We start from the raw sequence: 24,745 nt of genomic DNA on the forward strand, positions 1-24,745 counted from the left end.
TTTAACTTATTCACTTTATATTCCACTCATTGTCCCCTTCCATAATCCTTTCCCCATTCCCCTTCCTCTTCTTCTCTGAGTTGGGAGCCTCTTGGGTATCCCCTCACCCTGGCACACCAAGTCTTTGCAGGACTGGGTGTATCCTCTCCCACAGAGGCTAGACAAGACAGCCCAACTAGAAGAACATACCCTAGAGGCAACAGTTTTTGGGATAGCCCCCCACTCCAGTTGTTCAGGACCCGCATGAAGACCAAGCTGCACATCTGCTACATATGTGCAGGGAGGCCTAGGTCTAGACTATGTATGTTCTTTGGTTGGTGGTTCAGACTCTTGAGAGCCCCAAGGGTCCAGGTTATTTGACTGTTGGTCTTTTTGTGGAGTTCCTATTCCCCTCAGGGCCTGTAATCCTTCTGCTATTCTTCCATAAGAGCCCCCAAGTTCGCGCGCGCGCGTGTGTGTGTGTGTTTGTGTGTGTGTGTGTGTGTGTGTGTGTGTGTGTGTGTATACACATCTTTCTGAGTAACCTGCTAGGTGGCGCTTCTCAGAAGACAGCCATCTTTCCTGTTCCTCCTCACACCTGATCCTGAATCTCCCCATTCTCTTCCTCATCTCTTCTTCCTTCCAGTTCCCTCCTTCTACATCTGCCTCTTAGGATGATTTTCTAAGTGAGGTTCAAGCATCTTTGCTTGTGCCTTTCCTCTTGTTCAGCTTCTTTGGGTCTGTGGAGTGTAGGATCACTATCCTGTATTTACTGGCTAATATCCACTTGTAAGTGAGTACATACCGTACATGTCCTTTTGGGACTGGGTTACCTCACTCAGGATGGTATTCTCAAGTTCCATCCATTGGATGCAAATTTGCAGGCATGAATTGCCTGCAAAATTCATGATGACTTTTTTTTAATAGCTGAATAGTATTCCATTATGTAAATATACCACATTTTCTTTATTCTTTAGTTGAGGGACATCTACAATCTGTCTGTTTTTATGTCTGTACCATTTGGTTTTTATTACTATTGAAATAAGGAATGGTGATATCTCTGGAAATTCATTTATTGCATAGAATTGTTTTAGCTATCTTGGGTTTTTTTTTTTATTTTGCTGTATGAAGTTGAGGATTGTTCTTTCAAGGTATTTAAATAATTGTGTTTGAATTATGATGGGATTGCATTGAATCTGTAGATTTCTTTTGGTAAGATGGTCATTTTTACTACATTAATCCTATCCAGGCATGAGCATGGGAGATCTTTTCATTTTCTGATATCTTTTTCAATGATTTGAAGTTTTTATCATATAGGTCTTTGACTTGCTTTGTTATTTTACATTATTTGTGGCTATTGTGAAGATTGTTTTCCCTGATTTCTTTCTGAGATAGGGCTAATATTCAAAATATATAAAGAACTTAAGAAACTAGACATCAACAAATCAAATAATCTAAAAAATAGGGTACCGATCTGAACAGAATTCTCAACAGAGGAATCTCAAATGGCTGAGAAGCACTTGAAGAAATGTTCAATATCCTTAGACATCAGGGAAATGCAAGTCAAAGCGAATTTGAGATTCCATCTTTTCTGTCAGAATGGCTAAGATAAAAAATCCTAGTGACAGCTCCTTCTGTGGGTGATGTGGAGCAAGGGGAGCATGCTTCACGGCTTCTGAGAGTGCAAGCTCGTACAGCCACTTTGGAAGTCAATATGGTGCTTCTCAGAATTGACCTCAAGATCCAGCTATACTCTTCCTGGGTATATACTCCAAGGATGCTCTAGCCTACCACAGGACACTTGATCAACTATGTTCATAACAGCTTTATTCATAATAGCCAGAAACTGAAAACAAGCCAGATGCCCATTAACTGAAGAATGGATAAAAAAAATGTGGTGCATTTAAATAATGGAGTATCACTCAATCATTAAAAACAATGACATCATGAAATTTGCAGGCAAATGGATAGAACTAGAGTAAAATCATCCTGAATGAGGTAACCCAGACTCAGAAATACAGACATGGTATGTACTTATATATGTAAAGTACATACATATGTAATGTAATATAAAGGACAGCCATGCTAAAATTCACAGACTCAGAGAAGCTAAGTAAGAAGGAGGGCTTAGAAAAGGATGAAGGCTCTCCCTGGGAAGAGGAAATGAAATAGATTTCTCTGGTGGACTAGAGGCAGGTGGGGTTGGGAACAAGGAGGGGTCTGGTGGGGGAGAGGAACAAAATACTGGGAGAATCCTGGAATTGGGGTGACATTTCAGGGTAAGGTAGAAACCTAGTGCAATGGAGTCTACAAGAGTAACCCTAGCAAAATGTCCTCATAATGAGGGACACAGAGCCTAGACTGGCCATCTTCTGTAACCAGGAAAGGTCTCAAGTGGAGGGATTGGGACACCAACCTAGTCACAAAACTTTCCGCCTACAGTTTGATCTGCTTGGAGAATGTTCTGGGGCTGGAGCCTCGCATATTCCTCCATCAGAGAGAGCAAAGAGATCCACCCAGCAACTGATGGGAACAGATGCAGAGTTCCACAGACAAACAGTAGTGGGGCTCAGGGAGTCCTGCAGAGGAGAGGGAGGAAGGCTAGGAGCAACCACAGGGATCAGCGACACCACAAGAACATGGCCACAGAATCAACTGACTGGGACTCATGGGGACTCGCAGAGATCTGGAGCCCAGAGGGGTCTGAGCTAGGTCCTCTGCATATATGCTATGGCTGAGTAGCTTGGTGTTCTTGAGGGATTTCTAAAAGTGGGAGCAGGGGTTGAGGCTATCTCTGACTCTTTTGCCTGCTTTTGGGACCCTTCTCCTACTAGGTTGTCTTGTGCCACGTTTGATTGATGTCCCAGGGAGGAGGCTTGCTCTTTTCTAAGGGGGAGTGGATCTGGGGCCAGGGTAGGTGTTGGGGAGAGACTGGGTGGAGGGGAGGGAGGGGAAATTGTAGTTGAAGTGACAGGACAAAAAAAATGGGAAAAAAGCACAAGAAACACTTACAGATGCAGGTGCGCACGCACATTTGCACACAGAAATCCCGTAAGAATAAACCTGGAAACACAATCTACACCTCGTGCACACTCTCTAGCTTTGGGTCTCTACTTGTTTTCATCTAATGCAAGAGGAAATTTCTTTAATAATGGATGAGCAAGATACAGATCTTTGAGTATAGTGGAGCATCATTAGGAATCATTTTTATTGCTATGTTCCTTTAGCAGAACAGTAGTATTTAGTTTTCATGTAGGACCTTGGGCTGTCATAGTATCAGGTTCTTGGTCACCCGAGGTTCCATCTCTGGAGTAAGCATTAAATGCAGTCAGATATTGGTTGGTGCCACTATTGAAGTGTATCTTTCATGCAGATTACCGTTGTAGATTGAATAATTTGTAGCTGGGTTGGTGTTTAATTCTCCTTTGGTGGGATGCAGTGTGCTTTCCAGTACCATGTTCACTAGTATTTAGGGATGAAGGCTCTGTGGAGCTACCAGCTTGGCTTCTCCACATTCAGTGGCTTTTGCAGGTGTTCTTTTCATCAATAGGGACTTACCATCGGTCTGTGGAGAGCAACTGTAGACCTCAGAGCAGTTTCCTTAGGAGTGGGAGTAAATGGAAAACAGTGTTGGAAGTTACCTTGTGTTTGGATTTTCCAAAACTGATTCATTGTCTTTTCAGTTCCATTGTTCTCATTTTTCCTTTGAAAACAGGTTTATTCATTTTTATTTTATGCGTATGCGTGTTTTGCTTCCATGTCTATATGCGTGTGCCTGGTGTCCCTGGAAACTAGAAGAGAGTGCAGGATCTTCTGGAACTGGAATTAGACAGCTGTGAGCCTCTATTGAATGTTTGGAACTGAACCCAGATCTCTGCAAAAGCAGCAGTGTCATCCTGCAGAAGAAGATTCGTGTCTGATCTATATATACGACTGTTTGCTGATTACAAGCAAAGATGGTTTTGAAAACATTACAGATATTTTTCCATCTATTAAAGCAAGGAAAATAAAACTAGCATTAATCTTATTTTAGGTGCATGTAAACCTAATCTTTTTATAATATATTTTAACTAATTTTCTTAAAAAACAGAATTGCATTTATATAGTTTTTTATTTTGCTTTCAGGATAATTAAGCCATTGAATCCTGTATTTAAATTTGTATATTTTGCTTATTTTTAGATTTTTTGCATGAATTTTATTTATTTATTTATTTATTTATTTGGATTTGGTTTTTTCGAGACAGGGTTTCTCTGTATAGCCCTGGCTGTCCTGGAACTCACTCGGTAGACCAGGCTGGCCTCGAACTCAGAAATCTGCCTGCCTCTGCCTCCCAGAGTGCTGGGGTTACAGGTGTGCGCCACCACCGCCCAGCTGAAATTTTTTTTAAGAGATACCACATTAAAATTTATATCATTTATCTTGATTTTTGATGCTTTTGAAGTTCTGTGCTTCACCCACATCAACCTAGTTTTGGTGTTACCCTGCACTGTAATATAAGCTTGCTGGTTGAAACTGAAGTTATTTCTACTGCCAAATGAATTCCTTGGTTGTAGGTTGAGTGGGATTCTGTACTGGCAAACTCTTTAGTTATAGTGAGTTGTGAGGAAGGAAGACAAACCCTTAGCTGGAATGTGTATTTGTTTTTGTGAGAGTCTTGGTTATGTGTTGGAAATACCTGAGGAACTTATAGAATTACTCATCAGATTTCCCCCTCGACCAGCAGATCAGCATCAGTGATTGAGAAAGAATCACTGTACAGCCAAGACTGTGCGTGCGTGCGTGCGTGCGTGCGTGCGTGTGTGTGTGTGTGTGTGTGTGTTGCTAAGAATGTCACCCCGAGCCTTGGGTTCACTTGGTAAGCACTCTACCATTGAGATCCTCCCCAGCCTTTGGCTGGAACTCACTATGTAGCCCAGGTTGCTCTTGAACTCCTGATCCTCCTGCCTCAGCATTCTGAGTGTAGAGGTTTACTTCACTATGACCTGTGTCTTAGGGTTCCTATTGCTGTGACCAAAAGCAACTTGGGAAGGCAAGCATTTGTTTCATACTACAGGTCTTAGGTGATATTTCATCACTGAGTGAAATCAGCACAGGAGCACGAGACAGGACCCTGGGGGCAGTAAGTGAAGCCCAGCCATGGAGGAATGCTGCTTCCTGGCTTGTGCCTGGCGTGCTCAGCCCTCTTCCTTGTATAATCCAGGACCACCTGCCTGGGGGTCACTGCCCCATAGGGCTGGGCCTCTCCCATCTATCATTAATCAAGAAAACATCCTACAGATTTGTCTAAAGGCCAATCTGATGGAGTCCTTTTCTCAGCTGAGGTTCCTCTTTCCAAATAACTCTGGCTCGTGTCAAGTTGACAAACATTTAACCAGGACACCCAGCTTATGGCAGCAACACTTCATAAACGCTATATACACATGAATCTGGAGATACTGTTAGAGAGCTGGTGCACAGTGCACTTTCTTGTTGCTGTTGCTCTGTTGATATACTTGGAGTAGCAGTCTTTTGTTTTTGTGCTAGAGAGATCCTGGCATTTTAGCCTCACAGGTTGTAGGTCACAGCTGAGCCCAGGATTCACTGGATAAAAGTAACAGGGCGTCAGAACCACTTGTTGGTGTTTGAGCTAACACTTTAAACCCTGGCTGTGGAGTGAATGTGCTCACACCAATAAATTCAGCCCCACTAAATCACCCACTTTATATCTCATGACTGACTTACCTAGAATCTATCCAGGTACATGTTTTTTGGAATTATACTGATACAAATCAGAAAGGTCCTACACATCCAGTACAGATGCTCTTTCCGATTAGAGTTGATCTTTAATTAAGCTTGGATCTAACCTTTGTTATGGTGGGGTTGTGAGGGCAGAGAAAGACACTGCAAACAAGTGCTGAGACATTCAGTTATTGAAAGGTTTTTATTTAAATGAGATGACTTCTTGGTGAGGGTTGGGTGGGGGAAGAAACCCCTCCCATTATGAAGTTTGGGGAGTTTTAAGAGATCCAGAAGTTAGTGTCATGTTTTAATTAAAATAGTCCTTTTTGTTGTTGTTGTTGTTTGTTTTTGTTTGTTTTTTGGATTTGGTTTTTTTGAGACAGCATTTCTCTGTATAGCTCTGACTGTCCTGGAACTCACTCTGTAGACCAGGCTGGCCTCGAACTCAGAAATCCACCTGCCTCTGCCTCCCAAGTGCTGGGATTACAGGCGAGCGCCACCACCGCCTGGCTTAATTAAAATATTCTTATGTCAAGAGACAGCCCCATTTGTCAACCAAGATCTCTATATACTATTTGGAGAGTTGTACTTTCCGATGCCTCTAAACATCCATGTGCCACACACACATGCATTGGGTTAGGTCCTTATTCACATTTGTCCTAGTGAAGACATTGAAATGGCAAAGTGCTTTGAAGTTACAGTATTTATGCTAATATTGTCAGTTTTTCTAAGTTCATAACTTTAAAAACAGAAATGAGAATGGAAATTTGATGTATTTCTTTGAATATATTAATTGCTATTGTCAATCTGTGATTATGTGGGTGAGCTTCAGTGTCTATGATGCTATCATGCTGACGGTAGAGTGGTAATTTTGTTGATCATTGACATTTTGCATTTGTTGTTTACAGAAACTTATTGGAGAAGTATTTAACATTGTGAGCCAACAGTCCACTGCTCGACCAGGCTGCATTATTGAACTTGATGCCATAACTGACCAAGTAAGAACATGCTTTCTAATTGGTGATGCTACATGTTGTATTTGATTCTCTCCATTCCAGAGTATCTTTTTCTTTTCTTTTTTCTTTTTCTTGGTTTTCCGAGACAGGGTTTCTCTGTGTAACCCTGGCTGTTCTGGAACTCACTCTGTAGACCAGGCTGGCCTTGAACTCAGAAATCTGCCTGCCTCTGCCTCCCAAGTGCTGGGATTAAAGGCGTGTGCTTCCACTGCCCAGTCTCCAGAGTGTTTTCTATGTACATTTTCTAGTTTTAGTGTAATTATCATTTGATAAAACGTCCAGTGTCTAGTGATTCCCAAAATGTATGGGGGGAATCTACTAATGACTTAGGAATTACTGTCCTCCAACTGACTTATATCTGTGTCATTATTTCTTATTTAAAGGAAGTTTGAAACTATAACCTCTGTGTCTGTGTGCCAAGGGCAGATATAGTCCAGCTGTACACAGGCTCCAGTTGCTGTTTCTCCATCCATTTTAGCTTTGATTTCAGCTCAGGCGAGAGTGCACAGCATTTGCTTGCTTGCACATCAGATTGAGTATTTTCATGAGACCCGATAAACTGCATATGAATACAATCTCAGCGTATACTCTTACTTTGTATTCGCAGTTCTTTGTGCAGTCGGGCTTCCTCACTACCTCCCACTGGGAGAAGAGGAAAGCCCTGTTCCCCAAGGAGGGCTAAAGTTCATTTGTCTCTGTACTAATTATTTCTTTAAGGTAGAGAGAAAACACAGCCATTTAATAAGAAAGATTACTTTGATGAAGTAACCATATACTTAAAACAAAGCAAAATGAAGAATGAGACAAATATAGTTATTCTTGCAGTCTTAAGGGATATAAAGATATTTCTACTTACATGGAGAAATTATCACATCAGCTTTTGGTAGCAGAAATGGGGCTGCCAGACTTAAGTTACTAATGATGCCTCCAAGGAAATCGTAATTTTTCTGTCCTCAAGTTGCATTAATGTGCCTTAAATCCAACTAGGTACTTCCTTTTTTACTACTACAGACAGATCTAGAAGAGTGGATCCCCCATGTTGGTTGATCTCTTTACCGTGGATATTGGTGTGGTCCACTCTCCCCTTTATATTTACATCAAACTTGTTTCCCATCTGCTTCTGATTTAAGTAGCACAAGGGTGGTAAAACTCAACCACTGATAGATGATGGGTTTCTAGATCTCAAGAATTTAAAACAAGAATTTATAAGTTTGTTCCTAGAATGTTTTCTGATCTCTGTCTCTGTCTCTCTGTTTCCCTTCCTCCTTCCCTCCTCATTTTCTCTTCTTCTGTCAATATTCCTGTCAATGTCCTCTTCCCTGGTTGAATCCTCCTTTTCTTCCTGTCTTCTTCCTGGATGTTCTTTTGATGTTTGAGGAAGCAGCTGTGTGGCTGGAACTCACCTGTCTCAGCGTCATGAGGACTGGGGTCGTCTGTCAGCTTCTGTGCCATGACTGTGTTCTCTGAGTTCTCTGCTCACAAAGGCTTTCTTCAGTTGGTCTCTTTCCCTTAGGATGATGACCTTGTTTTATAAAGAGATTTTATATTCTTATACCTGAATAGACAAAATGTTCCAAACTTTGATTCAGTTTTTATGGTTTAATGTAATATCATAGCCCTTTAATTCATTCTGTGTAAGGAGACTCCTTTCCCTGAATTTTTAAGCTTATGCTCTGTTCCTTCAGTGCCCCACTAATCAGGTTGCTCTCATGGATCTCGTTATAGTGTGGATCACATACGCAGCTGCTGCACGTGTTTCAGGAAGATTTCATTATTGGATATAAACCACACAAAGAAGATATGGAGAAAAAGGAAAAGGAAACAGAAATATTTTTCCAACCATCACAAGGTATGTTTTTTGTGGGAGGGAGGGTGTGTTTGTTAGCTGATGAAGTGTACTGATTGGCTATCATTCCAAATAATACAATCTTATCTGGAAGAACAGACAGCTTGCTTAATCATTAAACACTTTCCAAGCTTTCATCACTGGTGGGTATTTCAAGGTGGTCACTCAGAAGCCTTGGGAATTAGTCAGTGGTCAGAGCTACTTGTTAAGTGCTGGAGAGATGGCATGGTGACTAAGAGCGCCTGCTTCTTCCCCAGAGGACCCATGCTTGGGGCTCAGGACCCTTTTTGGAAAGAACATAGGTTTTTCCATAAGATCTTTAAAAACAAAGAGTAAAATGTTTAGTTTCAACTTCAGAATTTAGCACCAAGTATTTCTTTTAGAAATCATGATTTTTGATTTTTGTATTAATAGAAGTTATGCTGTTTTATAGTGAAAAGCCATGTCCTTTTCTTTCTTTCTTTCTTTCTTTCTTTCTTTCTTTCTTTCTTTCTTTCTTTCTTTCTTTCTTTCTTTCTTTCTTTCTTTCTTTTTTTCTTTCTTTCTTTCTTTCTTTCTTTTTTTTTTTTTTTTTTTTTTCCGAGACAGGGTTTCTCTGTGTAGCCCTGGCTGTCCTGGAACTCACTCTGTAGACCAGACTGACCTCGAACTCAGAAATTTGCCTGCCTCTGCCTCCCAAGTGCTGGGATTACAGGTATGCACCACCATGCCCGGCGCCATGTCATTTTCTAAGAATTTATTCTCTATAATGAGTACCTTTAGTTTGCAAAGGGTTTCCAAATTCTTAGTCCCCTTTGATGTATTTCTTATGCCTTTGCCAAATTAACCCCCCCTTTTTTTCTAATGCTTCTCGAAACTTTTCTGTGTGTAGAGTTTCTCTGTTTTCCCTCCCAATTTTATAACTTTTTAAAAAAATATATTTTATTCACTATACATCCTGATCACTGCCCACCTCCCATCCCAACCCGGCACAGTCCTTTCTCTCTCCCCTTCTCTGAGAGGGTAGAGGCCCCAACCTGGGTTTCCCCTCCCCCTGGCACATCAAGTCTCTGCAGAGCTAGACACATCCTTTCCCACTGAGGTCAGATAAGACAGCCCAGCTAGAAGAACATATCCCACATATAGACCACAGCTTTAGGGATAGATAACCTGTGTTCCAGTTGTTAGGGATCCCATATGAAGATCAAGCTGCTCATTTGCTACATATGTGCAGGGGACCTAGGGCCAGCCCATGTATGCCTTTTGGTTGGTGGTTCAGCCTCTGAAAACCCTAAGGGTACAGGTTAATTGACTCTGTTGGTCTTCTTATAGAGTTCCTTTCCCCTCCAGGGTCCTCAGTCCTTCCACAAACTCTTCCATAAGAACCCCAAGCTCCATCCATTGTTTGGCTGTGGTCTCTGCATTTGTCTCAGTCAGCTGCTGGTTAGAGCCTCTCAGAGGACAGCCATGCTAGGCTCCTGACTGCAAGCACATCATAGCATCAGTAATAGTGTTGGGGACTAGTGCTTGCCCGTGGGATGGGTCTCAAGTTGGCCAATTATTGGTTGGTCATTCTCAGTCTCTGTTCTATCTGCTATCCCTGCATTTCTTATAGACAGGATAAATTTTGGGTCCAAAATTTGGGGTCCCTATTGCTCCAATGTGATGTACCAGATTTTTTTTCATCCATTCTTCAATTGAGGGACATCTGGGTTGTTTCCAGTTTCTGGCTATTATAAATAAAGCTGCTATGAACATAGTTGAGGGAATGTCTCTGTCGTATAGTGGGGCATCTTTTGGGTATATGCCCAGGAGTGGTATAGCTGGGCCTTGAGGTAGAACTATTCCAAGTTTTCTGAGAAACTGCCAAAGTGATTTCCAAAGTGGTTGTACCAGTTTTCACTCCCACTAGCAGTGGAGGAGTGTTTCCCTTGTTCCATATCCTGGCGGAACATTTCTTTAGGTGCTTCTTGGCCATTAGAGATTCCTCTGCTGGGAATTCTCTGTTTAGTTCTGTTCCTGTCTTCTCCACCCCCCCCCCAATCACAAAAGAGAGAAAAAAGGATAGAAAGGAAATGAAAGAGATCCCTGAGTAAAGTCAGGGGTCAGAAAGGGGGAGACATTATCACTAGATTACTTCCTGCTGATTAGGGTTGTTGAGTACCTTGGGAAAAGTTTGATATCTAATTTCCTCTTTTTCTTGTTTCTTCTTTGTGTATAACTACTTAACAAACCACAACCAACAGTAAACAACAACCAACTAACCAACAACTCAATAACAACAACCCTTCCTGCCTCTGGGAGGGAGGACCTAGTATCAGTGGTCCTCAGCATTCAATGACACCTAGTCACAGAAACTATCTGCAAATGGTAAAACCATGCCCTTGCTAGAGCATGAGGCAAATCATAGTCAGCTGCTGAGGTCAGTCTAGAGCAGCCCCATATCCCCATACCTGGCATCAAAATGAAAACATATTTCTTTGTTTTTCAAAGAAACCCAAACTCTACAACTGTCATTACATGGCTGTTCATGGAGAACAGCTGTCTTAGCCAGGACTTCTGTTACTGCGATGGAATGGATGACCAAAAGCAAGTTGAGGAGGAAAAGGTTTATTTGGCCTACAGTTTCACATCACAACTCGTGACCAAAGGAAGTCAGGGAAGGAACTCACAGAGCAGGAACTTGGTGGCAGAGGTGGATGCAGAGGCAATGGAGGGGTGCTGCTTACTGGCTTGCTCACCATGGCTTGCTTAACCTTTTTTCTTACAGAATCCAGGACCACCTGCCTGGACCCCTCACCATCAGTCACTAATTGAAAACATGCCCCTGCTGGATCTTAGGGAGACAGCTTTTCTTTTTCTTTTTTCCTTTTTTTTTTTTAAATTAATTATTTTATTTGGTTACATTTCAAATAATATCCCCCTTCCCAATTACCCCTCCACCAATTCCCCCCTCTCCTCCCTCCCCCTTGTCTCTGTGAGGGAGCTCCTCCATCCACTCACCTACTCCCTCCTCCTCCCTTTAGCCTCATCCTCCTACACTGGGTCATCAAGCCTCCCTCCCCTCCCACTGATGTCAGACAAGGCCATCCTCTGCTGCGTATGCAGCTGGAACCATAGGTCCTTCCAGGTGGACTCTTTGGTTGGTGATTTAGTCCCTGGGTAGCCTGGGGGGGGGTCTGGTTGGTTGACATTGTTCTTCCTGTGGAGTTGCAGTCCCCCTCAGCTCCTTCAGTCCTTCCCTGACCTGTTCCATTGGGGCCCCTGTATTTGCCTCTGTATTGATCAGGTGCTGATAGAACCTCTCAGGGAACAGCCATATCAGGCTCCTGTCAGCAAGCTCTTTCCTTTCAAAGGCCCCGAGTTCAAATCCCAGCAACCATCTGTAATGAGATCTGACACCCAATTCTGGAGTGTCTGAAGACCAGTGTACTTACATATAATAAATAAATAAATCTTTTAAAAATACTTTTCTTATTAATAATAATAATAATTATTATTATTCTTTTCCCTTTGAACAACAGGGTATCGCCCACCACCATTTTCAGAAAAATTCTTTTTAGTAGTTATTGAGAAGGACAGCAATAATAACTCTATTCTCCATATGTGGCACCTCCATCTTAAATCTGTACAAGCTTGTTTAGGTAAGTAATTATATTGCTATTTTATACAGAGATTATGTGAAATAAAGACATTTTAATAGAAAATGCTTTAGATTGGTTGATTCTTTAGATGAAGAAATGAACTATAAATTGAGTTGATAAATGAAAAGGTGATGATGATGATGAGGGTGGTGGTGGTGATAGTGGTGATGATGATGATGATGATGATGATGATGATGATGATGATGATGATAGCCCAAGCTATTACAAGAGCCCAGCCTAAGATCCCCAGTCTCCTGAGTGCTAGGTTTGGAAGATACATGCAACCAGGCTGAGTTTATGAAACAAACTGACCTTAAAACAAACCAGTCTGTGGGCACGTTGGATATACTGGAAATAAAATAGAAAGGTAGGCTGAGTTGTTTTAGTTAACAATGATGGAGTGCCTATTGTCTGTTTGTGGAAAGCACGTTTGTAAGTCAGCCCTGGTGGTAAGAGTTGGTGTGGTACATTTATATGTAGACTCTCTCCTTGCTCTCTGAATCACTGCGCTTCAGCCTAGCTTTATGAGCAGCAGTTGTTTGGCAAAATGTGATTAAACACCTGAAGGCTGCCATTCAGAAGTACAGTAGTGCGGATGATCCACTATTTCACATGCTTTGCTATACATACTTTCTTGGGGTGAAGGGTTAGTGCTGCCTTTGGCATGCAGGGACTTTATCAGTGAACTCACTCACTCCCAGACCAGTTTTCTTTTTGTTCTTTCTTTTTTGATACACAATCTCATTATATAGCCTAAGCTATCCACAAACTCACTCTGTTGCCTATATTAAGGTTTGATTTTTAATTTTAAATTATGCTTTTTGATTGTTAAATAAAGAATCAGAGGGCTAGCCATACCATGCTGAATCCACTGTTGCTGGACAGTAAGATATCTTACATATAGTTTTATTTTTAATTTACACATGGTAGGTATTTTTATGGATTACAGTATGACTTGACTTGTCAATATGCATTGTGATGTGCAGTCTTTGATTTAGTATAACTGGTTTATTCTCTTAGATTTGTCATTTAGTTGTCAAGGTGAATCTACTTTAAATTAGCCCAAAGTTCTAAGAGCTATGCAAGATTGTTATTTCTGGTATTAATTTTGTTATTAACCAGTTTTATGAACATTAAATAAATGCCCTTACCTACTAAGCAATCTTACTAGCCCACTAGGCTGTTTTTTAAAAGTACAGATTACTGAGATCTGTCCCAAGTTGTCTCTGGGGTTAGACACAGGAGTTTGTACATTTACGTGTTTCTTAGGCCTTTGGTGTGTTCAAGGTTTAGGAATGGTGAAACTATGTAACTTAAGGCTTAGATGTGATAGGTTGTGGTTCTCCTCTGACATGTCCCTGTGAAGAAGTAGGTCATGGTAAGAAGGAACCAAACAGTTGAAAAGTATATATTTCTCAAGATAAGCAAGGAGGCCAAAAATCATCTGGTAAAAAGTGGGAATCTTGTAAGAAGTTGCATTTCTTAGAGAATAATAAAATGTCTCACCTTGTATGAACAGTGGTGATAACACATCTCAAATTTATTTGCAAAGCCAAAGCTGCAGAGGGCATCTCATCTGACAGTCTGCTTTCAGTCCCGGGACAGAAGAACCTGGACTCTTCTCCAGAAACCTCCTCTAGTGTGAGCTCCATGCCACATTCCTCATCGATTGCTAATCTTCAAACTGCTAGTAAACTTATTCTGAGCTCCAGACTTGTATATAGCCAGCCCCTGGATCTGCCGGAAGCTGTTGAAGTAATAAGAGCAACACCTTCAGCAGGTAGAGTGTTCTTGAGACTGAACAGTGGTGCCTCAAACAGTGCTGCCTTCTAATGTGTGTGCTTCAGTGGCATTGAGGTAGTTATTGCTAGTAGTGATCCACCCTTTTTAGAAATATGTTTGTTTTTTCCCAATAGTTTATTTTTTATTCTCTTTACATTCCCTCTTTCCTTTCTTCCCAGTCCCACCCTTACAAGTCTCCCATCCTATAACCCCTTCCCTTTGGGTATCACCCTCCCCACCCCTGGAACATCTAGTCCCAACAGGACTAGGCAAACCCTCTCACTGAGTCCAAGCGGGGGAACAGATCCAGTGGCAGGGAGCAGAGTCCAAGACAGCCCCTGTTCCACTTGCTAGGGACCCACACGAAGACCAAGCTACACATCTGCTACAGTGGGAACATGCTTTTGTTAATCATAATTTTTATGGTAAATTCCATTTGCTGGTTCTCTCCAAACCATGTGCATATGGAGGAATGGGTTATGGTGAGAAGGAACCAAACTGTTTACATTATTTCTTTTTCTTCTTCTTCTTCTTTTTTTTAATTTATTGATATATTTATTTACATTTCAAATGATTTCCCCTTTTCTGGACCCCCACTCCCTGAAAGTCCCATCAGTCCCCTTCCCTCCCCCTGTTTTCCCACCTGACCCTTCCCACTTCCCTGTTCTGGTTTTGCCCTATACTGCTTCACTGAGTCTTTCCAGAACAAGGGGCCACTCCTCCGTTCTTCTTGTACCTCATTTGATGTGTGGATTATGTTTTGGGTATTCCAGTTTTCTAGGCTAATATCCACTTATTAGTGAGTGCATACCATGATTGATCTTTTGAGTCTGGGAGTCAGTCTGAAAATTATCTTCTAAGAAGCAGAAGTACGTCTAAGACACTGCATTTTATCCCTCTTGTTTTTTCTCATTATGTAGCTCATGCTAGCCTTGAACTCATGGCAGTCTTCCTGTCTTAGCCTCCTAGGTGTTGGGATTACATTTTCCTTCAAAAGTTATCTCTCAAACTTTGTTCATACATATACAATAAAGGTAAAACATGGGTAGCACAGAGTGAAACCCTAAATTAAAATAGTTTACACTTGTAAATTTATTTATTTATTGGGATGAGACATGCTACAACATACATCTGGTGGTCACATACTGTGCAGGAGTCAACTCCGGTAGGTTCAGAGGTCACACTGGAGTCATCAAGACTTGGGGGCAAGCACCTTTATCTACTGAGCCTTCTAGCTGTAAATACAACTAAATGAACTTCAGCAATTTGCATACAAATGCATTTCTTCTCTGAGGTTTTGCCATGATAGTATTCTAAAATACATATAAACTAGATACCTCACATTACAATATGTATTTGTGGATGTTGAAATGGCTCTTCTGGTAGAGGCATTCTCTGTGTGCTCAATGACCTGAGTGCAAGCTCAGGTCCTAGAGAGTGGCAGGAGGCCTCCACATGTATACCATGACATGTGTAATACATATATACCATGACATGTGTGTACCTGCCCTCACACATGATAAATAGTTTTTAAAATTAAAGCTATGTCATCTACCTACTTTTTTTTTTTGTTTTTTGTTTGTTTTTGGTTTTTTGAGACAGGGTTTCTCTGTGTAGCCCTGGCTATCCTGGAACTCACTCTGTAGACCAGGCTGGCCTCAAACTCAGAAATCCACCTGCCTCCGCCTCCCAAAATGCTGGGATTACAGGCCGCCCGGGTATCTACTTACTTATTATTTTTCAGTCTGTTTACCTATCTGTTCATCTGTCTGTCCATCTATTCATGCAATTTTCAGAACTGGATGTTTCTGACCTGTAATAATATACTGACTTTAGTAAGGTAGATACGATATTTGAAGGATTGGATTTGAGGCTATGTATCTGAAATGACTTACCACCTGTGGAATTCTAATTAGAGAGTTCCTAGGATAATAATATTGACAAGTTAGCGTTCAATCTTGTTTTGCTTTATAGTGGATGGTATTGAGTATAGCGTTTTCTTATCACTAAGACAGATCTGCTTTCACAGTTAAAAGATTATACTGAAAAGACTTTTATTATGGGCTTTTGTTTCTGATTCAGATCTAAACAATTCATTTTGGTTTTGTTTGTTTTTTTGACAGAGAAATTGTTTTGGTTTTGTTTGGTTGGTTTTTTGAGAGAGCCTTACTTTGTAGCTGAAGCTGGTCTGGAACTCATTAATGTATGTGAGAATGTCTGGAATGTTTAAATCCTGCCTCTGCCTCCCAGTTACTGGTTTTCCAGGGATATTTTCAAAATACAGAAGGTTTTTAGTTTTTCAGAATATTTGGAGGTTAGTTAGATGCCTGGGTGGTTAAGAACATTTGCTATCTTGCTGATAGTACCCACATCAGGCAGCTTCTAACCACTTCTCTGGTACCCCAGAGCTCTCTCTCTTCTGGCCTCCAAGGTCACCTGTACTCATGTGCACATACACATAACTAATATTTAAGCATATTTGAAAGCTCAGAATATACTCAATTGTTTATTGAAACTTAGAAATAAATTACACAGGGGCTTTATGAAATGCTTTCAAATGTCTCATAGACACTGACATCCCAAGTCAAGTAAAAATGGAATGTTGTCTACATGGAATGGACATACATGTTTAAATGGGTTTCCCATTCCTCCAAGGGTATTGTTGGATTGGAACTTGAATCCAGGACTTCTGACCCCAAATCTTAGTGTCTTACAGGGGATAATAGATGGGAAGTGTAGAGAGACTGATACGAGAGGGTTCTGGTTCAACATTGAGAAACGGTAAATTAAACTGAGTAAAGAGTTTGAGATCTCTTGATCTTGCATTTTGTGATTCTCTGATTATGACTTTTCTTTCATTTTTATAAAGGTCATCTGAGTTCCTCTTCAATTTATCCAGTGTGCCTTGCACCTTATTTAGTGGTTACAACTTGCTCAGACAATAAAGTGCGCTTCTGGAAATGTTGTGTGGAAACTAACTCACTGGGCAATACAAGTGATGAGAGTGAGACCTATCACTGGAGGAGATGGCCCTTGATGAATGATGAGGGAGAAGACAACAGCAGTACTGTGAGCATCGTGGGAAGGCCTGTTGCTGTTAGCTGCTCATACACAGGCCGTCTTGCAGTGGCTTACAAGCAGCCCATCCACCACAATGGTTTTATTTCTAAAGAGTTCTCTATGCATGTCTGTATATTTGAATGTGAATCTACAGGAGGGTCAGAATGGGTTTTAGAACAGACGATCCATCTTGATGATTTGGTTAAGGTTGGAAGTGTACTTGATTCAAGGGTCAGTGTTGACAGTAATCTGTTTGTATATAGCAAATCAGATGCATTTTTAAGTAAGGATAGATACCTCATTCCAAATATCAAGCATTTAGTACATTTGGACTGGGTATCAAAAGAAGATGGCTCTCACATTCTCACAGTGGGGGTTGGTGCTAATATCTTCATGTATGGGAGACTTTCAGGAATTGTAAGTGATCAAACCAGCAGTAAGGATGGCATAGCTGTCATTACTTTACCACTAGGTGGTAGTATCAAGCAAGGAGTGAAGTCAAGATGGGTTCTTCTGAGATCTATAGACTTAGTATCCTCTGTGGATGGCACACCTTCACTGCCTGTTTCTCTCTCATGGGTAAGAGATGGAATATTAGTGGTGGGAATGGATTGTGAAATGCATGTGTATGCCCAATGGAAGCATTCTGTCAAATTTGGAGACATTGACGCTGATAGTCCTGTTGAAGAGACAATACAAGATCATTCTGTGTTTAAATCCTCTATGTTGGCAAGGAAAAGTATTGTTGAAGGTGCAGCTATTCCTGATGATGTTTTCTGTTCACCTACTGTGGTTCAAGATGGTGGCTTATTTGAGGCTGCACATGCACTCTCTCCTACTCTGCCACAGTATCATCCAACTCAGCTATTAGAATTGATGGACTTAGGGAAAGTTAGAAGAGCTAAGGCCATTCTTTCCCATTTAGTAAAGTGCATCGCAGGTGAAGTTGCAATAGTTCGGGATCCTGATGCTGGAGAAGGAACTAAGAGGCACCTCTCTCGGACCATTAGTGTGAGCGGCAGTACAGCAAAGGATACAGTTACCATTGGGAAGGATGGTACTCGGGATTACACTGAGATAGACTCTATTCCTCCACTACCACTACATGCATTGCTTGCTGCAGACCAAGACACATCCTACAGAATTTCAGAAGACAGTACAAAAAAGCCACAGAGCTATGAGGACCGCATTGAAAGCCACCCAGAGGATCAATATTCAGAGCTGTTCCAAGTCCAGGAGATAAAAACAGATGATATCGATTTAGAGCCAGAAAAGAGAGAGAACAAATCAAAAGTGATAAACCTGTCACAGTATGGACCAGCTTGTTTTGGCCAGGAACATGCTAGAGTACTTTCAAGTCATCTAATGCACTCAAGTCTACCAGGCCTTACTCGCTTGGAGCAGATGTTCCTTGTGGCGCTGGCTGATACTGTGGCAACCACCAGTACTGAGCTTGATGAAAACAGGGATAAGAACTACTCAGGTAATAGTTTCAACATAAATGCTAAACTTATAGTTAATAAAAACATTGTGTTATTTCTGTAATGACTAATATGTGTTATTTGTATAACTAATACATTGAATTATTGTTTTCTTTCAACCCTTTTAGGAAAAAAAAGACCTATGGGTAATTATTATAGAACCTGTTTGTCTATAAAAGAAAAGACAATTGAGGCAGGCATGTGTGACATACAGATTTGTGATGTCTATGTGGATTCTCACTAGCACTTAGACTCAAAATGTTTGTCTTAGTATTTCAAACATTGATTCCTAATGGTCTTGTTTTTCTTTGAGCGATTAAAATAACCTGTTTGTTTTGTTTTATTTTCTTGTATCATGATCCTTACAGCAACCTCGTGGATCAACTTGCTCATTTTTCCACTTGAGGCATAGATAATTTTTGAAAAAGATTCATTTTATTTGATAAATGTTTTTCTTGTATGTATGAATGTGTCCTGTAGGCATGCCTACTGCTGTATAAGATCCCCTGAAACTGGAGTTACAGTCTTTAGTGTGTGCTTAGAAACTGAACTGATGTCCTCTGCAGTATCATGAACTGTTCTTAACTGCTGAACAACCTCTCTAGCCCCATAAATAAGTTTTTGTCATTATATAAGTTTGTCCAAAAACTTCAGACATTTAATGTAATTTGTATCTTGCCATTTGAAACTGGATCTCATTCTCTTCTGTCCAACTAGTTGAAGGTAATAGAGTTGATTGATTGTAAGCAATGACATTAGCAAAAGAAACAAAATTATTGATCACTGATTCATTCCATTAATATTGCAGAGGAGTGAAGAATTACTATGTTCCAGGTGCTTTTCTCCTATTTAATTATCATAATTGTCTAGTGGGTAGGTGGCTGTCACTATACATGTATGTATATATAATCTCTCTTTATGTATATAAAGTATATATAGTTTTATAAATGAAGGTAATAATCCTTAGAAAATATATGGGACTCATACAATCAGTCATATAGGCATTAAATGGCATAGGGTTCATACGTTGCTTTCAGAGCTGTATTTTAAAATTTCCTTAAAACTTTTAAATTGAGGGAGTTATAAAAATGTTTCACATAGCCCATTAGCAACATTTTCCACAGGTTTAAATTCTTACAATATAGCCCTTCAATTTTTCTTCTGTAGATTAAAATAACCAGAAACCTTAGAAGGTTTGTCTGTGACCCACTTTCTTGCTATGTTGAGAAGGAACAGAAGGTTATAACTGTTTCAAGCTGTGGGCAGTAGGGGAGAACCACCCCTAGAGCAGTAGCAAGCCTCTTGTACAACTGATATTGTTACAACCGATGATGTAGTTGTTTTTTTCTGGTTAATTGAGAAAGGGATTAGGGGCTGAAGAGATGGCTCAGTTGTTAAGAGTGCCTGCTAACTCTTGCAGAAGACCAGATTTGATTCTCAGCACCCACATTGAGTGGCTTAGAACAGTCTCTTACCTCCAGCTCAGACCTCCTGTGCATTTCATCTCACATGCACAAACCCATACAGACACCCACACACCCCACACAGAGGGGTAAACCTTTTAATAAGGAAATGCTTTTCATAATCCATGAAAATTAGTTTAAACTTTCTGATACAAAGCTTTTTTTTACTCATTTTTTATTTTATTTATTGAATATAATCTTCATTTACATTTCCAAAACTTAATACACACTCCACTGGATTTCAAGGTTTCTTTCATTTATTATAAATATAGGTACTGAAGTTATTTGTACTAGTAGGTAACTTCATTTTCCCAAATCATTTTCTACTTACGTGTTTTAATATTAGTGTTTTATAAGGAAACAAATTTTGTAAAGACAAAAAATTATTTACAAAGGAATATATATCTGTGCACATTATTATTACAGAATTTAATGTTCAGCTCATACCTTTTGAATCTGTTTGTGGCTGTTCAATCCTGTTGAATCTATTCTTCCTTAACATATTTTTATTTAAAATTACAGGAAGAGACACCTTAGATGAGTGTGGTTTGAGATACTTGTTGGCAATGCGCTTGCATACATGCCTGTTAACGTCACTGCCTCCTTTATACCGAGTCCAGCTCCTTCACCAAGGTATGCTACTTATGTTTGAATCTTTGTAGCACTTTGATTGAATTTTGTGGTGCTAGATGTGGCTTTTTGTATAAGCAGCAGGTGGATCATATAGGCACATCTGTCAATAGCCTGAGGTTTTCATGTCGCATGGCACCCACCTGCCATTTTCCTGTGTGCTTCAGCTCGGTCCTGCTCTTCAACCTTTCTTCAGACAGCTCAGCTTCTGAGCCTGTGTGGTAACGTTGTAGGTGAAAATGTCATGATTCAGAGCGTCTGCCACACAGCTCTGAATTTTTCTGATGCCCGCTCTTTAAGAACCATATAAGCTTTATTCTTTGTGTTGTCACCTTGCTTCCCTCTCTTCTTCCTCCTCTCTTCTCGCCATTCCTCCACTTCCTTTTCACAGATCTCTCTGTGTGGCCCAGCCTGGACTGGAACTCTTGGTGATCCTCCTGCCTGAATTTCTAGGTGTTGGCCTTACAGGCGCATGTTCCACCAGGCTCCACTTAATTCGTTTTTACTTAAGTATATGTTCTTAATTGCTATCAAGAAAAGTTGATGGATTGATGTTATGAAAAGATCTCCCATAATGACCCAATACATTAGGTCTAGCATATTGCCACATTTGATTTGAGACAGAGTTTAATCATTCTCTTACAGAAACTGTAGAGTTTTAGAGTAACTGCCATGGAAGCAGGATGCCTTATTTGTAAACATTTATACTCTCAGTCTGGTGCTTGTTTCTTTAGACTGATGTCTTTTGGAACCCCAAACCTTATATGTGGTTGAGAATATGGTCGTTAGAATCCCATGCTTGCTGGACTGGTGTCCTTACTCCTTTACCTCCTAAAGTATTCTTTGAAAACAAGAGCTAATTATTCATTTATTTTAATTTTTGGGTTTTTATTTAAATTTATTTAGTGTGCGGGTGTTTTGCCTACTGTCTGTCTGTACACTATTTGTAAGGGAATCCAGTGTTCTTAGCCAGCCAACCATGACTCATGACAAATCCCCTGGACACACAAGATTTGTTTCTATTTAGTTTTGGAAGTAAAGTCTTACTAAATACCATATAGCCTAGGCTGATCCAGAGCTTGTGGCAATTCTTGTTCTACCTGCCAAGTGCTAGGATTACAGTCATGCTATCATGGTTGGTAAAAACCAAGATCATGCTATACATCAAACATATACTTTGTCTACTCAACCCTCATTTTCAAGGCATTTAAAATTTCTGGCTTTTAAAATGTGAATGATCATTGCAGTGAATTATAATGTTATATATAGATACTTATTTAATTAGTTGCTTTTATATTTTATCTATGTATTCTGATTATTTCCTCATGTTATTTTATTAAACATTTTGAACAGGTGTGTATTTCTTATTAGTTTCCTAGCAGTTGAGTTACTGAGTCAGTGTGAAAATCCTTTACTCCTTTTTAGTATTAGAGAAATGTTCTTCAGATTGATTACTCATTTATGTTATATGAAGTAGTGCTTGGTGGTGTCAGAACTCAGCCTGCTACTGCCCACCTGATACATTTCACTCTTCCTTCCCCTTCCTGTCCCTCCCTCCTTACCTTGCTCCTTCCCTTTCTTTTTTTTCTCCCTGCCCTCTGGCAAGTCTTGTGGTCCTTCTCTCCTTCCCTCTGAGATGAGAGGTGAGCCTCATGGCTCTTGTGTACTGCTTACATTAGGTGCAACTGGAAGTACATTGCTTGCTTTAAGTGATCATGGCTCTCTGGTTAGAGCAAAGGATGGAGCAGGTTTTAAAATTCAGTACCAAAGATGTCATCCCCAGGTAAATAGCAGTGTTAATAATATGACTTGTAGGCCAAAGTTTTTGACTTGACCAATGTATTCTGTTGTAAGTTTGTATGAGCATGTGCGTAGTATGGAACTCAGGTATGTTTATTTTCATTGATTCAGTTTCATCCTTAGTCTTTTGTTTGCTTGTTTTAAGTTGTCATGTAGGCCAGAATAGGCTCAAACTGAAGATAACCTGAACTTCTGATCTTCCCACCTCTACCTCTTGAGTGCTAGGATTATATTCATGTGACACTATACCATATCATTGCCTAATAACTTTATTTTTGTATTTTAAAAAATCAGTTATATGTGGAAGAAAAGTGATTGATTGGGGCATATTGTGTCCTGTCCCTGATCTTGAGTTCAGAAGCTTCGAGAATCAAACCCTAAATGATGGCAGAGTTTCTTTATTCTTTCTGCTTGAATATGCTTTTTAGAATGAAGAAATGTATAACTAAGCAAAATATTGTTTTGTTGTTATTGATGCAGTTCCTAAGGTTATTATTTTATGTTTCCAATTTAGGAGTGTCTACCTGCCACTTTGCCTGGGCTTTTCATTCTGAAGCTGAGGAAGAACTGATCAATATGATTCCAGCAATTCAAAGAGGGGACCCTCAGTGGTCTGAATTAAGAGCTATGGGAATAGGCTGGTGGGTGAGGAATGTTAACACACTTCGAAGATGCATTGAAAAGGTGACTGCCTTCATTGGATTTTCATTCTCTCTCTCTCTCTCTCTCTCTCTCTCTCTCTCTCTTTCTCTCTCTCGTATGTACTTGTATGCGTGCATACACATTTTTCCCCTTCTTTTTTCTTCCAGGTCAGTCTTTCTCAAATCCATGTTCTCTATTTATTTAATTATTGTTGCATATAAATATAACCTGCCCAGTCTGTATAATGTTACTCATATGGACTAAATATATTAATGCAACCTGCTCATTTTATAATATGTTTATGTGCGTGATTTGGAGGCTAACCATTTGGTAGTGGATTATCAATCAGTAGCCTCTTTCCTAGAGAGGACTCTTTCTCCTGCTCTCAGCATTCTTTGGTTGACTGTAGTTCTTGTCTAAGCTTGAGGACTCCTAAACTCCCTCCTTTCTGTTATTCGCATGTCTGGGTTGCCTTCCATTCAGATCTTCTTTAGACAACCATGTTGATGAACCTTCATGGGCATAGCTTCTTTGACATTTCTAGGAGACAAGATCTCACAGCAGACTTCCTGTTTCTCTGGCTCTTAAAATCATTCCATTACCACTTCTTCTGTATTTATCTCCTTCCTTAATTAAAGCCCCTATCCCAGTTTTTATTCTTGACCCCTTCGAGTCACTTACATCTTCTATTCCCCTCTCTGTAGCTTCCTTACCTTCCCCTCATGATTCCATATATACGTACATTTTGAGATTTTCTTTTGAGAATAATTTTTTAAATGACATTTATTTGTTGTGTATATTTACATTGTGTGTATTTGTGGGTGCACATGGAGTTTCAAACTTGACCTTTATAAAATTTCTATGCACTGTGCTGTCATGTTTTTGCTATGTATATTTGTTCATTTTTTCTTCTTTTTTCCTTTTTTTATTAGATATTTTCTTTATTTACATTTCAAATGTTATCCCCTTTCTGGTTTCCTCTCTGAAAACACCCTATCCCATGCCCCCCTTCCCCCTGCTCACCAACTTACCCACTCCCACTTCCCTGTCCTGGCATTTCTCTACACTGGGGCATCGAGCTTTTTCAGGACCAAGGGCCTCTCCTCCCTTTGATGTCCAACAAGGCCATCCTCTGCTACATATGCAGCTGGAGCCATGGGTCCCTCCATGTGTACTCTTTGGTTGATGGTTTAGTCCCTGGGAGCTCTAGGGGTACTGGTTGGTTCATAATGTTGTTCCTTTTGTGGGGCTGACAGCTCCTTCAGCTCCTTGGGTCCTTTCTCTAGCTCCTCCATTGGGGACCTTGTGCTCAGTCCATTGGTTGTCTAGGAGTACCCACCTCAGTATTTGTCAGGTATGGGCAGAGCCTCTCAGGAGACAGCTATATCAGGCTCCTGTCAGTAATTCTGTACCACATTGGTGTCTGGGTTTGGTGACAGTTATATGGGGTAGATCTCCAGGTGGGGCAGTCTCTACATGGCCTTTCCTTCAGTCTCTGCTCCACACTTTGTCTATGTATCTCCTCCCATGGCTGTTTTGTTCCCCCTTCTAAGAAGGACCAAAGTATCCATACTTTTGTCTTCCTTCTTCTTGATCTTCAGTTGGTTTGTGAATTGTATCTTGGGTATTCCAAGCTTCTGGGCTAATATTCGTTTATCAATGACTGCATACTGTATGTGTTCTTTTGTGATTGGGCTACCTCAC

At 40.4% G+C, this 24,745-nt stretch overlaps 1 protein-coding gene across 1 annotated transcript in view; it reads left to right on the forward strand.

Annotated features, from left to right (window-relative positions):
- The window catches only part of Dmxl2 (Dmx like 2), a 137,920-nt gene that overhangs the window by 69,198 nt on the left and 43,977 nt on the right, over positions 1 to 24,745 (forward strand). The window contains exons 14-20 of the mRNA XM_052188322.1: positions 6,607 to 6,696; positions 8,440 to 8,563; positions 12,064 to 12,183; positions 13,736 to 13,963; positions 16,835 to 18,508; positions 20,492 to 20,602; positions 22,914 to 23,083. Of these exons, the coding sequence (XP_052044282.1) occupies positions 6,607 to 6,696; positions 8,440 to 8,563; positions 12,064 to 12,183; positions 13,736 to 13,963; positions 16,835 to 18,508; positions 20,492 to 20,602; positions 22,914 to 23,083 (2,517 nt within the window). The remainder of the gene's footprint in view (positions 1 to 6,606; positions 6,697 to 8,439; positions 8,564 to 12,063; positions 12,184 to 13,735; positions 13,964 to 16,834; positions 18,509 to 20,491; positions 20,603 to 22,913; positions 23,084 to 24,745) is intronic.

The sequence above is a fragment of the Apodemus sylvaticus genome, chromosome 7 (genome assembly GCF_947179515.1).
Source record: "Apodemus sylvaticus chromosome 7, mApoSyl1.1, whole genome shotgun sequence".
NCBI classification, from domain to species: domain Eukaryota; kingdom Metazoa; phylum Chordata; class Mammalia; order Rodentia; family Muridae; genus Apodemus; species Apodemus sylvaticus.